The 18,085-nt window shown below is 42.9% G+C and overlaps 1 protein-coding gene across 5 annotated transcripts in view; it reads left to right on the forward strand.

Annotated features, from left to right (window-relative positions):
• TMPRSS2 (transmembrane serine protease 2) overlaps positions 1–18,085 on the forward strand; it is a 47,493-nt gene that overhangs the window by 21,925 nt on the left and 7,483 nt on the right. For 4 of the 5 annotated variants that reach the window (XM_043538196.1, XM_007064473.4, XM_043538199.1 and 1 more), the window contains exons 6-10: positions 332–451; positions 8,898–9,027; positions 9,918–10,028; positions 11,332–11,375; positions 13,407–13,581. In XM_043538196.1, the coding sequence (XP_043394131.1) occupies positions 332–451; positions 8,898–9,027; positions 9,918–10,028; positions 11,332–11,375; positions 13,407–13,581 (580 nt within the window). The remainder of the gene's footprint in view (positions 1–331; positions 452–8,897; positions 9,028–9,917; positions 10,029–11,331; positions 11,376–13,406; positions 13,582–18,085) is intronic. The other variant, XM_043538200.1, reaches the window with a different exon arrangement.

An 18,085-nucleotide genomic window follows, 5' to 3' on the forward strand; every position in this document is an offset into this window, starting at 1 on the left:
TAGTTTAGTTCACGGTTATCACGATCAGGTTTAACTAGCTAATAAACAAAAGTTGCCTTGACAGTTACCTCTGGCAACAGGTGCAATAGAATTGTAGAATATACATTCTTCCATTTTACCAGCCCTCTTGTCCATAATTGTTTTGTATGTGCTTTCCCCAAATTGTACAAACAATCAAAAGCTCCTGCAACATATGCCTTGATTAAATTGATATTCTCCTAGAAAACTCAGCAGAAATCATAGCAATTTGTGGCTCACTCTTACCTTAAGGATCCTTTTTAATGACCCCACACCTATCACCTATCTCCTTTCCACTCTGATCCCCTTGCAGAGGCCAATAGCTGTTTTGGCTCATCAATAGTGTGTGGATCTTCAGGAACATGTGTGTCACCATCTCAGTGGTGCGATGGAGTGGTCCACTGTTCCAATGGTGAAGATGAAAACCAATGTGGTAAGTATTTCAAGTATGCAGAGGTAAAATTGTTCTTGGAAACCTCTTGGTGACTTCTCCTTCCTTAGCCCTCATTTACATTAGAAAGTGGCACTAGCTTAGTTTAAGGTGTGACTTTAACTGATTTAGTTAAACCAGTTCAAACCCCTGTATGGACAGTTGTCTTTTGGTTTTAGAGTGGCATAATATCAGTTATCTTAAGTCCATTGCTGATGGAGTTGCTGGACTAAAATAACTCATACTTAAACCAAATCAAAATGTACCCCACAGGATTTTGTGCCAGATCAGTTTAAAATCACACCTTAAATTAAACTGGTGCAACTTGCTAATATAGGGTATGTCACACTACGAAGTTAGGTTGAATTTATAGAAGTCGGTTTTGTAGAAAGCGTTTTTATACAGTTGATTGTGTGTGTCCCCGCACAAATGCTCTAAGTGCATGTAGTCAGCGGAGTGTGTCCACAGTACCGAGGCAACCGTCGACTTCCAGAGCGTTGCACTGTGTGTAGCTATCCCACAGTTCCCGCAGTCTCTGATGACCATTTGAATTCTGGGTAGAAATCCCAGTGCCTGATGGGGCTAAAACATTGTCGCGGGTGGTTCTGGGTACATATCGTCAGGCCCCCCTTCCCTCCCTCCTTCCGTGAAAGCAAGGGCAGACAATCGTTTTGTGCCTTTTTTCTTGTTACCTGTGCAGATGCCGTACCATGTCAAGCATGGAGCCCGCTTGTCTGTGTGTCTCCTGGGTGCTGGCAGACGCGGTACTGCATTGCTACACAGCAGCAGTTTATTGCCTTTTGGCAGCAGACAGTGCAGTCTGACTGGTAGCCGTCGTCGACGTAGTCCTGGGTCCTCTTTCAACCGACCTCGATGAGGTCAGAGGCGCCTGGGCAAACATGGGAATGACTCAGCCAGGTCATTTCCCTTTTAAGTTTCGTCTCATGGTGATTCAGTCCTACTGGCAGTGCACTGTCTTTTAATCGGCAGCCAGCAGAAGATGATGGCCAGTAGTCATACTGCACCGTCTTCTGCCGAGCACCCTGGAGGTGACAATGGCTAGCGGTCATACTGCACAGTCTGCTGCCAGCAAGATGTATAAAGATAGATGAAGTGGATCAAAACCAGAAATAGACCAGATTTGTTTTGTATTCATTTTCTCCTCCCTCCCTCCATGAAATCAACGGCCTGCTAAACCCAGTTTTGAGTTCTATCTTTGAGGTTTTGTGTTCTATCCTTGAGGGGGCCATTCTGTTTCTCGCAAAGCCACCCCCTTTGTTGATTTTAATTCCCTGTAAGCCAACCCTGTAAGCCATGTCGTCAGTTGCCCCTCCCTCCATCAGAGCAACGGCAGACAATCGTTCCGCGCCTTTTTTCTGTGCAGACGCCATACCACGGCAAGCATGGAGCCTGCTCAGATCACTTTGGCAATTAGGAGCACATTAAACACCACACGCATTATCCAGCAGTATATGCAGCACCAGAACCTGGCAAAGCAAAACCGGGCCAGTAGGCAATGTCAGCGCGGTGACGAGAGTGATGAGGACATGAACACAGACTTCTCTCAAAGCACGGGCCCCGGCAATGTGGGCATCATGGTGCTAATGGGGCAGGTTCATGCGGTGGAATGCCGATTCTGGACTCGGGGAAACAAGCACAGACTGGTGGGACCGCATAGTGTTGCAGGTCTGGGACGATTCCCAGCGGCTTCGAAACTTTTGCATGCATAAGGGCACTTTCATGGAACTTTGTGACTTGCTTTCTACTGCCCTGAGGCGCAAGAATACCAAGATGAAAGCAGCCCTCACAGTTGAGAAGCCAGTGGCGATAGCCCTGTGGAAGCTTGCAATGCCAGACAGCTACCGGTCAGTTGGGAATCAATTTGGAGTGGGCAAATCTACTGTGGGGGCTGCTGTGATGCAAGTAGCCAATGCAATCAAAGATCTGCTGATATCAAGGAAAGTGAGTCTGGAAAATGTGCAGGTCATAGTGGATGGCTTTGCTGCAATGGGATTCCCTAACTGTGGTGGGGCCATAGACGGAAGTCATATCCCTATCTTGGCACCGGAGCACCAAGCCGGCGAGTACCTAAACCGCAAGGGGTACTTTTCAATAGTGCTGCAAGCACTGGTGGGTCACAAGGGACGTTTCACCAACATCAACGTGGGATGGCCGGGAAAGGTACATGACGCTCGCATCTTCAGGAACTCTGGTCTGTTTCAAAAGCTGCAGGAAGGGACTTTCTTCCCAGACCAGAAAATAACCGTTGGGGATGTTGAAATGCCTATAGTTATCCTTGGGGACCCAGCCTACCCCTTAATGCCATGGCTCATGAAGCCATACACAGGCAGCCTGGACAGTAGTCAGGAGCTGTTCAACTACAGGCTGAGCAAGTGCAGAATGGTGGTAGAATGTGCATTTGGACGTTTAGAAGTGCGCTGGCGCAGTTTACTGACTTGGTTAGACCTCAGCAAAACCAATATTCCCACTGTTATTACTGCTTGCTGTGCACTCCACAATATCTGTGAGAGTAAGGGGGAGACGTTTATGGTGGGGTGGGAGGTTGAGGCAAATCGCCTGGCTGCTGGCTACACACAGCCAGACACCAGGGCAGTTAGAGCACAGGAGGGTGCGGTACGCATCAGAGAAGCTTGGAAAACCAGTTTCGTGACTGGCCAGGCTACGGTGTGAAAGTTCTGTTTGTTTCTCCACCCCTTGGTTCACTCTACTTCCCTGTAAGCTAACCACCCTTCCCTCCTCCCTTCGGTCACCGCTTGCAGAGGCAATAAAGTCATTGTTGCTTCACATTCATGCATTCTTTATTAATTCATCACACAAATAGGGGGATAACTACCAAGGTAGCCCAGGAGGGGTGGAGGAGGAGAAGCACCAGGAGGGGTGGTGGAGGAGGGAAGGACAAGGCCACACAGCACTTTAAAAGTTTAAAACTTTAAAACTTATTGCATGTCAGCCTTCTATTGCTTGGGCAATCCTCTGGGGTGGGGTGGCTGGAGGCCCCCCACCGCGTTCTTGGGCGTCTGGGTGAGGAGGCTATGGAACTTGGGGAGGAGTGCGGTTGGTTACACAGGGGCTGTAGCGGCGGTCTGTGCTCCTGCTGCCTTTCCTGCAGCTCAACCATACGCTGGAGCATATTAGTTTGATCCTCCAGCAGCCTCAGCATTGAGTCCTGCCTCCTCTCATCACGCTGCCACCACCTTTCAGATTCAGCCCTCTCTCCAGCCCACTACCTCTCCTCCCGGTCATTTTGTGCTTTCCTGCCTCTGACATTGTCTGCCTCCATGCATTCGTCTGTGCTCTGTCAGTGTGGGAGGACAGCATGAGCTCAGAGAACATTTCATCGCGAGTGTGTTGTTTTCGCCTTCTAATCTTCGCTAGCCTCTGGGAAGGAGAAGATCCTGTGATCCTTGAAACACATGCAGCTGGTGGAGAATAAAAAAAAAAGGGACAGTGGTATTTAAAAAGACACATTTTATAGAGCAATGGGTACACTCTTTCACGGTAAACCTTGCTGTTAACATTACATACATAGCACATGTGCTTTCATTCCAAGGTCGCATTTTGCCTCCCCCCAGCGCGTGGCTAGCCCCTCTCCCTCCCCGTGGCTAACAGGGGGGAACATTTCTGTTCAACTACAGGCAAACAGCCCAGCAGGAATGGGCACCTCTGAATGTCCCCTGAAGAAAAGCACCCTATTTCAGCCAGGTGACCATGAATGATATCACTCTTCTGAGGATAACACAGAGAGATAAAGAACGGATGTTTGAACGCCAGCAAACATACACTGCAATGCTTTGTTCTACAATGATTCCTGAGTACGTGCTACTGGCCTGGAGTGGTAAAGTGTCCTACCATGGTGGATGGAATAAGGCTGCCCTCCCCAGAAACCTTTTGCAAAGGCTTTGGGAGTACATCCAGGAAAGCCGCGAACGCCAGGGCAAATTAATCATTAAACATGCTTCCTTTTAAACCATGTATAGTATTTTAAAAGGTACACTCACCAGAGGTACCTTCTCCGCCTGGCGGGTCCGGGAGGCAGCCTGGGTGGGTTCGGGGGGTACTGGCTTCAGGTTTAGGGTGAGAAACAGTTCCTGGCTATTAGGAAAACTGATTTCTCCGCTTGCTTGCTGTGAGCTATCTACAACCTCATCATCATCATCATCTTCCTTGTCCCCAAAACCTGCTTCCATGTTTCCTCCATCTCCATTGAAGGAGTCAAACAGCACGGCTGGGGTAGTGGTGGCTGAACCCCCTAAAATGGCATGCAGCTCATCATAGAAGCGGCATGTTTTGGGCTCTGACCCGGAGCGGCCGTTCGCCTCTCTGGTTTTCTGGTAGGCTTGCCTCAGCTCCTTAAGTTTCACGTGGCACTGCTTCGGGTCCCTGTCATGGCCTCTGTCCCTCATGCCCTGGGAGATTTTGACAAATGTTTTGGCATTTTGAAAACTGGAACATAGTTCTGATAGCACGGATTCCTCTCCCCATTCAGCGATCAGATCCCGTACCTCCCGTTCAGTCCATGCTGGAGCTCTTTTGCCATTCTGGGACTCCATCATGGTCACCTCTGCTGATGAGCTCTGCATGGTCACTTGCAGCTTGCCATGCTGGCCAAAGAGGAAATTGACATTCAAAAGTTCGTGGGCCTTTTCCTGTCTACCTGGCCAGTGCATCTGAGTTGAGAGTTCTGTCCCGAGCGGTCACAGTGGAGCACTCTGGGATAGCTCCCGGAGGCCAATACCGTCTAATTGTGTCCACAGTACCCCAAATTCGACCCAGGAAGGCCGATTTCAGCGCTAATCCCCTTGTCGGGGGTGGAGTAAGGAAATCGATTGTAAGAGCCCTTTAAGTCGAGAAAAAGGGCTTCATCGTGTGGACGGGTGCAGAGTTAAATCAATTTAACGCTGCTACATTCGACCTCAACTCCTAGTGTAGAGGGGGCCTAGAAATGTCTAGAAATGTCTGCATTACCTATTGTGTAGCTGTTTTCTTACAACAATCTCGGGGGTGGTGGTGATACTATCTGCTTGAGTTCAATGACCTGGCTTGGCTCACTTCTTATTAAACTTCCTTTTCCACCAGCTCTGGATAAATTCATGGAGGTTAAGTCCATTAATGGCTATTAGCCAGGATGGGTAAGGAATGGTGTCCCTAGCCTCTGTTTGTCAGAGGGTGGAGATGGATGGCAGGAGAGAGATCACTTGATCATTACCTGTTAGGTTCACTCCCTCTGGGGCACCTAGCATTGGCCACTGTTGGCAGACAGGATACTGGGCTGGATGGACCTTTGGTCTGACCCAGTATGGCCATTCTTATGTTCTTATGCCTTCCCCATGAAAAAATCCACCTGTCTCATATTAGTGTGTGCAAATCTAACAAAAGCAAAACAAAGCTGGAAGCTTACTACTGCCACCAAAAAGCTTCACCTTCCAAAGAATGCTTTACATAACTTTCAGCGTAGGAGGCTGTCTTACTGATTTAGTGATTTCTGCTGAAGAAATGGAGAGAGGGAGACTTTTGTGATGAGCTGGTTGTAGTCACTAATGTGTACACTCAAAAGCCACATCCATCTTGTTTTTAATATCTGTTTTCTGCAATACATGACTTCCAGAAAATGGTCTTGAAGAGGACACACTGCTCCATTTTTTTCTCCTGCTGATAGTAGCTCATCTTAATTAATTAGCCTCTTACAGTTTGTATGGCAACTTCCACCTTCTGTGTGCGTGTGTGTGTGTGTATATATATATATATAGCAACTTCCACCTTCTCTGTGTGTGTGTGTGTGTGTGCGCGTGTGTATATATATAATCTTCTTACTATATGTTCCATTCTATGCATCCGATGAAGTGGGCTGTAGCCCACGAAAGCTTATGCTCAAATAAATTTGTTAGCCTCTAAAGTGCCACAAGTACCCCTGTTCTTCTTATTGCTCCATTTGATCCTGTCGTTAAAGCTGGGCAAGAAACAGTTTTCCTGTCCCATGAAAGTTTTTGAGATTTCAAAGAGAGACCTTTGAAACAGACACCCCTCAAACTCTTGAGAGAAACAACTAGCTATCCAGCCTAGAATAGTCCACTGGGAGGTAGGAGACCTGGGTTCAAGTCCCTGCTCCAATTTAGGCAGAGCAGGGATTTAAACTAGAGTGCCTCGCATCCCAGTTAAGTACCCTAACTACTTAGGGTACTGATTATCGTCAGTCTCTTTCTGACCGGAGATTCCATCCTGGGCTATTGAAACTGAACCTTTACTGGAAAAGTTTCAGTTTTAACTAATCAGAATTTTCTGACCAAAATTTTTTTTTTGTCAATAATAATGATGATGACGATAATAATAAAAAAACCCCATACCAATGGCCCCCGCCTCCCTCCCAACTAGCACTCTACCTATACCTGCTTTTGGAACTCTCTCTCTGCTCTTCTGACCTATTCTGCATAGTACTGACACTTAGCTGATGATTTTTCCTGATTTTTTGGTTGTATAATTGGGTCTCTTTACAGTAGTATAGCTTATTCCAACCATTATCTTGCTCTTGAACTTTTCATATTGAACTCTTTTTTCTGTCTTCGCTCTGTGACACACTCTCTCTTCAAATCAGAAACATTATAGGGCAAGCTCTTCCTTGTTAAAATCTTTGCTTTGTGATCTTCTATACTAGTACAGAAAAGGAATACTTGTGGGCACTTTCTCTCCTCCCACCCCACTCTCCTGCTGGTAATAGCTTATCTAAAGTGATCACTCTCCTTACAATGTGTATGATAATCAAGGTGGGCCATTTCCAGCACAAATCCAGGGTTTAATAAGAATGTCTGAGGAACAGGGATGGGGGGGTAGTAGGAAAAAACAAGGGGAAATAGGTTACCTTGCATAATGACTCAACCACTCCCAGTCTCTATTCAAGCCTAAGTTAATTGTATCCAATTTGCAAATGAATTCCAATTCAACAGTCTCTCGCTGGAGTCTGGTTTTGAAGTTTTTCTGTTGTAATATCGCAACTTTCATGTCTGTAATCGCGTGACCAGAGAGATTGAAGTGTTCTCCGACTGGTTTATGAATGTTATAATTCTTGACATCTGATTTGTGTCCATTTATTCTTTGACGTAGAGACTGTCCAGTTTGACCAATGTACATGGCAGAGGGGCATTGCTGGCACATGATGGCATATATCTACCAATGTGATATATGCCATCATGTGCCAGCAATGCCCCTCTGCCATGTACATTGGTCAAACTGGACAGTCTCTACGTCAAAGAATAAATGGACACAAATCAGATGTCAAGAATTATAACATTCATAAACCAGTCGGAGAACACTTCAATCTCTCTGGTCACGTGATTACAGACATGAAAGTTGCGATATTACAACAGAAAAACTTCAAAACCAGACTCCAGCGAGAGACTGTTGAATTGGAATTCATTTGCAAATTGGATACAATTAACTTAGGCTTGAATAGAGACTGGGAGTGGCTAAGTCATTATGCAAGGTAACCTATTTCCCCTTGTTTTTCCTACTACCCCCCCCCCTCCCCCCCCGTTCCTCCGACGTTCTTGTTAAACCCTGGATTTGTGCTGGAAATGGCCCACCTTGATTATCATACACATTGTAAGGAGGGTGATCACTTTAGATAAGCTATTACCAGCAGGAGAGTGGGGTGGGAGGAGAGAAAACCTTTTGTAGTGGTACACACCCATTTTTTCATGGTTTGTATGTATAAGAACATCTTCTGTATTTTCCACAGTATGCATCCGATGAAGTGAGCTGTAGCTCACGAAAGCTTATGCTCAAATAAATTGGTTAGTCTCTAAGGTGCCACAAGTACTCCTTTTCTTTTTGCGAATACAGACTAACACAGCTGTTACTCTGAAACCTATACTAGAACAGGACATAATTTTCTTATCTTTTCATCAGCTTATCTGTTATTGCCATTCACTCAAGCTGAGGGTGGAGCATGGGAAAGAGTTGTGCTAATTTTAAAATGTTCATACAATAAGAAATGAACATTAAAATGTAAATACGACTTAAGGTAGTAACTCATGGCTTTAGAAAAAAGAATTAAAATGACGTGTCAAAATCCAGTACATGAAAACTTCATAAAAAGTGTGTCAAAATATCGCATCAACTGGAAGTTTTTCTTTAAAAGCAAAAAGTAATTTCAGGTGCTACACCTGTCTGTAGAGCCCCTGACAACTTTTGTGGTGTCACAATCCCATTTTTTATTTATAGGTTTTAAAAAATGAATACACAGGAAAAAACCTGAAACTATCTATCCACAAAGTGCTGTCAAATGAAGAAGTAAACTGAAACGTTATCCTTCCTTTAATCTTGCAGCTCTAGTACTCTTGCTTGTAAGAGTAGTAGGTGCAAAATACTTTTTAGGAATATGAAAATCGTAGGCTTTGAACAGGATGGTCAGCAATATTGTCTTCTTTGATTGCAGTTAGACTCTATGGACCAAATTTTATCCTGGAGGTCTATTCATCTGTCAGCAAATCCTGGTATCCAGTATGTCAAGATGACTGGAATGATGACTATGGAAAGATAGCTTGTAAAGACATGGGATATAATGTGTAAGTATAACAATCTAATTGTGAAAGATGTACAGCCAACACAACTGTTTCATTAAATTTTTCAAAGAATGGACACCTGCAGCAAAAAAATCAGTTACTGCTTTTTCTGTTGCTAGTCTAATTTTCATGAATCGAAAACAGTCCAGTTAAAACAAAAACAAGTAGGCGATGCTGAATCAAAGTGACATTTCTTGAAAACCATGTAATGCATATGCCATATACAATAGTTGTGGGATGTTTGTGCATCAATACATGCACGCGCGCACACACAGTGCTTGCTTAGGATCCTCTTGGACGATAGTGCTGTCTGAACTTAAAACCATATAGAAAAAACCTATTCATTGTGACCAGTGTTACACAGACCACTCTGACCTTTGGAGGATACTAAAGATTTTATTGTGCTCTTTCACAAGAATGTTGACATTTAACCAGTTTCTGGACAAATGCCAACTACAGTAACTTATTTTTATCTACCTGAAATCCTTTGTAGCTATAATTACCTATGTTGTTGCTGTTGGGAGTGAGGGGTGGGGGACGGAAAGACTCCCAAATGCAGATGGGCTGCTGTTGCTGCATTTCTATTCATGAGGTGGTTGGAGTGATTGACTTAGTCTGGTCAGAACTTGGCGATCTTCACCATGAAAAAGTGTTAGATGAAAGCAAGGTCTTATTTGACTGTAAAAGTGGACATAGTGAATAGTTACTTAGAAACTAAAATTTAATTCTGCCATGGCACAGCGCCTTTGTGGTTCTTATGATATAGTATTCCGTAACATTGTGGTTCATGTGATAAGCTTTAGATTGGTGGAAAGTTTTACATTACTAAAAGGAACTTTCTGATAGGATTTGAAATACCTTGAGTTTCTTACTAAATATTTTGTTTTATACAGAAAGTCTTATTACTATAGTCAAGGAATAACAGATGAAAGAGGTTCTACAAACTTTATGAGGTTGAATAGAAGTGCTGGGAACATAGATCTATACAAAAAACTGTATAACAGGTATTTATATTTCATATAAGCATTTTTTATATTTACTTTTAAGTATTGGAAGTAAGGTGGCTTCCACCATTACTATGATGCAAACACCTCTGATGGGAATTATTAGAGCTGGACAAAATTTTTTACGTAAAGTTTTTATTGGCAAAATACGCAGATTTGGTGATGATTTAATATTTCATCAATTCATGTTGATTTTTGTCAGATTGGTTTGGGTGGAGGGAAAAAACAAAGCAAAAAAATGCCAGTAAAATCAAAACATTTGTATGGGTGTTTTGTTTAGTTTTTTTGTTTTGAAATGACTTTCTTTCAAAATTTCCTTTAAAAAAATAAAATTAAATTAAATGTTTAAAAAATGGTCAAACAAAGTTTTTGACTTTTTTTTCCAGACATGCTAGTGAACCAAGAAATCCATTATCCACCCTGCTCTACTTTATTTTTTTAAAATGGGGGGAGGGGGGGAATTTCCTATGTCTGATCACAATAACTGCTGTTCGTTATATTTAATCCACAACTTTTGAATAATTCCTGGCACTGTCTCGTTAAAGGTTATTTTTCAGGGCCCACTTAATAAAGCTTGATTTCTTGAGGACACTTGATTTTCTCCTCTTGCATTCAATCCTATTCTTTGCACGTCATCCAAAAGACTGTTTTGAGGAAAACTCATGATGTTAGTTACTATATGAACATTTGCGTTTAGAGTGGTAATAACCATAAAGTATTAAGACACACAGCATTATTTTGGTATCACTTTTTTAGAGTTGTATGAATATGCATGTAACAGAGTTAAAAGGACACCTTCAAGAGTGGCAGACCCCAAGTTAAACTACTTTATGAAACATACGTATGTTCTCATTTCAGTTCCCCAGTATGTGGGCAGGTGCATTTAGAAAATTCACCAATTCCCTCCCCTTTTTATTTTTTAAAATATTGCTGTATGAAGGACCGAGGGCCACCCTCCACCCCATGAGTAATAGGGACTGGTGTGATCAGACCTCTCTTCCACTGCCCTTCATCTTACTCTCTTCATTGTACTGATGTGCCTCAGAGTTCTGTTTTTGCCAGTTACAATCAGAGCTGCTTGCTTCCCACTAATGCTCTTGCTGTGAATGGAGGAAACAGAAGTGAAAGTCGTGTGAGCACTGGCAGGGCAGTCAGAGTGAGAGAGTGAGTGAATGGGGGAAGGGGACAAGTGTGGCTGGATGGAGGGAACAGTGTATTGCTGTGGCTGGAGACTTGTCTCTGACTGCCATTTGCTAAGCACTATATGCACTATAAAGACTAACTGTATGCTGATTTATTTTAGTGACTATTGTGCGTCTGGAAAAGTGGTATCTCTGCGGTGCATAGGTAAGTGTTCTCTGTTTCTTTAGAAGAATATAACTTTTTCATTTGTCTGTGCTTCCGGTCATTGTCTAGAAATCAGCTGCGCAAGGGTTCTGCGTGTTGAAGCACATCTTATTCTGATGAGATAGGCGTCTTGGTTGTAGTTGACATGCAGAATCTGGGGGGTCGGGGGGGGGCTAGCAGATTGGGGGAGAGTTAGGGGAGACAAGCACGATGTTGGATCCCAAATTTTCTTTGTCTAACTATATTGTTGCAGGCTTTATGAGATCCTTTGAATAATCTGCCCAAGATTAAATTAATATAGAAATTGCCATATAAAAATCAGACCTGTAGGCCATTTAATCCAGAATCGTGTTTCACAGTGGCCGGTATCAAATGTTTTAGAGGCAAGTCCAAAAAATCCTGTAATGGGCAATTGAGGAATAACCTGCCTGTAAATTTTTTTATGAATCCCTGACAGTTAGTGAAACATTCGTCCTTTCTAGCTTCTTTTACTCCTACCTGTGGATGTTCTCATTACCCATAGTAATATTTATTCTCTGTGGCTCAGAGGGGAGAAAAGGTCTCTCCTCAGTTCTGCTTGTGCCTAAGTGTAGTTTTCCCCTTACCTTTATGGGAAGGTCCCTTGTTCTAAATAAATAAGGGACATTTTGTTATATAGTTTTGCAAGGACAGTCTGCCATCCCGGCAAACATCTAAGGACGGATTCTTGTATCTGTAGTAATGATACTTCACATAACTGTTATTTCTTTTATATATTAACTCATAATACATATTTTATGATGGGGTTGTCTGCAACAGAGGGGGCTGAACATAACCCAGGAGATCCTTTCCAGTCCTGTGTTATATTTATCCCTACAATTATACATAGAATCCAGAATGATCAGAATACGATGATGTCTGGCTTTTCAGCCCATATCTATGAGTATGGGAGCTCTTCTTTCTCCCTTGTGCAGGGTCTAGTACAGGAACACTCGTATGTGTGACAGCATGGTACAAATTCATATAGTTATGCAGTTCTTCTAAGGCCGCCCCAATCGTCACCCTTCTGTGTCAGTCATTTACAAGTAATCATGCATCCACCTCCTCCACATACCTTCTCCAAGTTTGATGGGAAGAAAGGTGGAATGAAAAGTTAAGCTAGTCCCACGTCCTTCTGTTAGAGAAGTAACCTGGTGACTCCTCTCCATTTCTTCAGTAGTGAGATTTTTAAGGATGCAACTTGGAGACCAAGTACCTTGAGGGGAGGAGAAGGGGAAATCTCTGAAATGTTATGTATTCTAGTGGTAAGCAGAAAGCAACAGCTCATATAGACTTACATTCCAAAAAAAAAAAACAAAAAAACCCTCTGGGGGAAGAGGGTCAGTAATCCTACATACCAGGGGTATCCCTGATTTGGGTTTGTTTGTCTTCCACCTGAAATGCTCATAGTTAAAAGGACCCACACTTTCATTTCCCATCTAGAAGCCAGCATCTACCTGCAATAGTTCACACTGCAAGAGCAGTGTGAAGTGAGAATTGGGCATTTAGTATGGAATTTTGAACCCATGAGTTTGTGAGACTACTGATCCTGCCTAATTTAGACATTAATTTAGTTTAAATGGCAGATAATTAAAAAAGCTACCAAATAACACACCGAGAGTAAAGAAGCTATACGTATGTTATCTAGGTTGATACCAGTGTGAGTCTACATCCCCCTCTAGCGGGTGGACCCCATAAGGAAGGTTACAGGTCTGCTCCTGCCTCTGACCCTCTAATTCAGGCAGCAGAGGCTTATACTTTTAGAGCCAAAGGTCCTGGATTCAGTCTCTACAAAGACCCATCCAGAGGGTCATGACGCGTTTTTGCTGATAAACTGCATTTAAAATCTTCAGCCTCCAGAGTTCCTGTTCTCTGCCTTGTTAACTGGTGGTGGTTTTTCAAATGGGAAAATCCCAGCATAACTTTTGAGTTATCATTATCCTGAGACATGCAGCCAATAATAGTTGAAAACAATCTCTCTCCCACACACCCCATCTTTGTGTATTTTTTCAGAGTGTGGCTTATCCCGTAAAAATGTGAATCCTTCAGGCAGAATTGTGGGTGGAAGTGCTGCAAAGCTGAAGGAATGGCCATGGCAGGTCAGCCTTCAAGTCCAAGGCTCCCATGTATGTGGAGGCTCCATTATCACCCCTGAATGGATAGTGACAGCTGCTCACTGTGTAGAAGGGTAAGTCCTAAACTACTGCATTCTGTCAATTGGTTCCCCAAAGTGCGGGAATTCTGGTAGTGCACAACATACACGGTTGAGTGTAGATTTTTGGGATGTGGACATACTGACTTCAGGTTGTAGGGGAAGTGCAATCTAAGAGAACTCCTTCTGGATTTCAAACTGAATGGATCAATTTTCCCCCCTATTTGCATGCACATCTTCACTGATTGCATGTGTACGTGGCGGGTGGGGAGAGACCATCTGGCTGTATGTTCTGTGGTATTCTAACTTCATACCGTTTTAACCCTATTAAAGGAAAATCACTTTGTCAGAAGGTAGTTTGAAAATTTGCTGTTTGCTTTCAATGGGAAGCGTCTGTTTCCATTCATGTCATGGGTGGGGGTGGCCCTCCCAGCCCCCCCCCCTTTTTTTTTTAAATTGGACATTCCTATATGGCATAGGGATGCAGATACACTTGAAGATACAGAGGACTTTGGGTAATTATGCTGATTATTTAGGGAACAAAAACCTACACCAGAAAGCACAAAGCTAATTCCAGTTAAAAGCATACAAAAGACTGGTTAAATCTGCTTTTAATACAGTTCATTTTAAAATAAAATAAAATCTATATCATCACAAAAATGCATGCTGATTTAATCTATATTTGCCTGGATCCAGCACTGCAGTTCATTTTAGTTCATACCATCTTTCCCTTAAGGCCTCTTGGAATCTCCGCACTAAATATTAAATACAGCACGGGCCCATTGTAAATTCAAGCTGTAAAAACCTGCCATTTTCTGTTGACTTTCCCATCTTGTTCTGAGGACTAAAGCCACAAAGAGGACAAAGGCTCAGCATTGCAATGCCTAAATTTAGGTGCTCTGCCCCAGTGGAGTTCTCCACACTCAGGTTCCCTATGCAATGCATGGGAAGTATTATGCACCTAAGAATGAGATCCACACAAAAGCAGCAAGCTGAGCTGCCTAAGCTAGCCAATAGGAAATGGTAAGGAGAGGGGTGGGTGCTAAGCCCTGCCTTTCTGAGGGACTTCAGTGCCTAACTTTGGGTCTGAGGAAGCATCTATCTCCACTTGGGATTCATAGCTGAGAACTTTCCCTTGGAGTTAGGACTGACCTGGTTTAAGAGCCTCTCTGTGATGGTGGTTCTTTATACTCAGTAGCCCAGTGATTAGAGCACTCACCAAGAACGTTAGAGACTGGGTTCAGATCCTCCCCCTGCCAGATATGGAGAAAGGATTTGAATCCAGGTCTCCTAGGTGAGCACCCTAACCATTGTGCTGTTGGGTATAAGTGACCACCATCTCTTCTGGCTGGGTTTTGTGTGAAGCTCAATCCAGTAAACATGCTTTAAGGTAGCCTCAGAGCACATCTCCTAGATTGAGCTCTGAAGGTAAGGTAGGTGGGGAATGCCTTGTTTGTGAATCCCACTTGGTCTTACGTGTGAGTTAGGTGCTGAGCTGCTCTGTAGTGTCAGGACTGAGGTGACAGTGTGGATACCCACTGTCAGAAATCTGAGTGCCTAGGAAATTTAAGGCACCCACAGCTTTCGGTGGCACCTGAGTAGGTGTTTTGAGGATCTAACATAAGAATGGCCATACTGGGTCAGATCAATGGTCCATCCAGCCCAGTATTCTGTCTTCTGACAGTGGCCAATGCCAGGTGCTTCAGAGGGGATGAACAGAACAGGGCAATTTATTGAGTGATGAGCCATCACCTGTCGTCCAGTCCCAGCTTTTAGCAGTCAGAGCATGGGGTTGTATCCCTGACCATCCTGGCTAATAGCCATTGATTGATCTATCCTCCATGAACTTATCTAGTTCTTTTTTGAACCCAGTTATACTTTTGCCTTCACAACATCTCCGATAACAAGTTTGCTTGTGCGTTGTGTGAAGAAGTAATTCATTGTTTGTTTTTAAACTTGCTGCCTATTAATTTCCTTGGTTGACACCTGGTAAATAATACTTCCTTATTCACTTTCTCCACACCAGTAGTGATTTTACAGACCTCTATTATATCCCCCTTCAGTCGTCTCTTTTCCAAGCTGAACACTAGCAATCTTTTTAATCTCTCATTATGTGGAAAGCTGTTCCATACCTCCAATCTGCATTTTGTTGGCCAGTCGCCCAGTTTTGTGAGGTCTTTGTACTCTTTGCAGTCTTTGGACTTAACTATCTTGAGTACTTTTATATTGTCTGCAAACTTTGCTACCTCACTTACTTACTAATATGTTGAACAACACAAGTCCCAGTAGAGATCCTTGAGGGACCCTGCTGTTTACCTCTCCCCACTGTGAAAACTCACCATTTATTCCTACCCTTTGTTTCCTATCTTTTTTTTAATCACTTACTGATCCATGAGAGGACCTTCCCTCTTATCCCATGACTGCTTACTTTCCTGAAGAGCCTTTGGTATGGGACCTTTCTGAAAGTCCAAGTACACTGTATCCGCTGGATCATCCTTGTCCATGTTTGACACACTCAGACAATTCTGATAAATTGGTGAGGCATGATTTCTCTTTACAGAAGATGTTGACTCTCTTCCCCAACAATCATGTTCATCTGTGTCTGATAATTCTGTTTTTTACTATAGGTCCAACCAATTTGCCTGAGGCTAAAGCTGTGCTTACCAGACTGTAATTGCCAGGATCACCTCTGGAACCTTTTTTAAAAATCAGCATCACATTAGCTATCCACAGATAGCTGTCTGGTACAGAGGCTGATTTAAGTGATAGGTTACATATCTCAGTTATTCTGCAATTTCTTCTTTGCATTCCTTCAGAACTCTTGGGTGCATACCTTCTGGTCCTGGTAATTTTTACTGTTTCATTTATCAATTTGTTGTTCCAAAATCTCCTCTATGGATATCTCTGTCTGGGTTTGTCTTTTAAGTTTGTCACCTAAAAAGAATGGCTCAGGTGTGGGAGTCTCCCTCACATCCTCTGCAGTGAAGACAGGTGCAAATAATTCATTTATCTTCTCTGCAATGGCCTTGTCTTCCTTGAGTGCTCTTTTAGCACCTCAGTTGGCGAATGGCCCCACCGATTGTTTGGCAGGCTTCCTGCTTCTGATGTAATTAAAAAATTGTACTGTTAGTTTTTGTGTCTTTAGTTAGTTGCTCTTCCAATTCTTTTTTTGGCCTGCCTAATTATATGACTTGTCAGTTTGTTCCTTTCTATTTTCCTCAGTAGGATTTGACTTTCAATTTTTAAAGGATGTCTTTTTGTCTCTGCCTCTTTTACTTTCTTGATTTGCCATGGTGGTGTTTTTTTGATCCTTTTACTGTTTTTTATTTTTATTTAGGGTATACATATAGTTTGAGCCTCTATTATAGTGTTTTTAAAAAGTTTCCACGCAGCTTGTAGGCATTTCCCTCTTGTGACTGTTCCTTTTAATTTGCATTTAACTAGCCTTCTCATTTTTGTGTACTTCCCCTTTTGGAAATTAAATACTACTGTGATGGGTTTCTTTGGAATTTCCCCCCCTACAAGGATGTTAAATTAACAACCATAATGTAATTCATTACCGAGCAGTTCAACTGTATTCACCTCTTAGACCTGATCCTGTGCTCCACTTAGGACTAAATCAAAAATTGCGTCTACTTTTGTGGGTTCCCGGATTAGCTGCTCCAAGAAGCAGTCATTTAAGATTTCAAGAAACTTTATCTCTTTATCCCATCCTGAGGTGACATGTACCCAATCAACAAGGGGATAATTGAAATCCCCCATTATTATTGGGTTTTCTGTTTTAGTAGTTTGTCTCATTTCCCTGGGCATTTCACAATAACCATTACCATCCTGGTAAGGGGGTCGGTAGTATATTCCTACTGCTATACTCTACTCTTGTTCAAGCATGGAATTTCTATCTATGGAGATTCTGTGGTACAGTTTGATTCATTTAAGACTGGTACGATCTTTCACTCTATGCTTTCGTTTACATATAGTGTCACACTCCCCCACCAGCGCGACCTATCCTGTCATTCCTATATATTTTGTACCCTGGTATTACTGTGCCCCTTTGATTATCATTGTTCCACCAACTTTCTGGGATGCCCATTCTGTCAAAATCCTTACTTTAATATCAGGCACTCAAGTTCACCCATCTTTGTATTTAGACTTCTTGCATTTGTATACAAGTACTTGTAAAATTTGTCAGTATTTGGTTATCTGCCTTCATGTGATGCAGTTAAATGGGACTCTCTTTCATTTTCTTTATCAGCTTCTATCCTCTCCTCTTTGCTAGGATATAGGGTATCTATCCCCTTTAATAAATCCTCCTCTATGGGATGTGTCTGTCTGAACCTTGTGCTCCTTTGCACCTGTCGGCTTTCCCCCAGCCCTTAGTTTTAAAACTCCTCTATAGCCTTTTAAATTTTGCATGCCAGCAGTCTGGTTCTGTATTGGTTTAGGTGGAGCACATCCCTTCTGTATAGGCTCTGCCTTTCCCAAAAGGTCCCTCACTTCCTACTAACCCTAAATTCCTCCTCTGAACACCACCATCTCATCC

Source organism: Chelonia mydas, chromosome 1, assembly GCF_015237465.2.
Source record: "Chelonia mydas isolate rCheMyd1 chromosome 1, rCheMyd1.pri.v2, whole genome shotgun sequence".
Taxonomy (NCBI): domain Eukaryota; kingdom Metazoa; phylum Chordata; order Testudines; family Cheloniidae; genus Chelonia; species Chelonia mydas.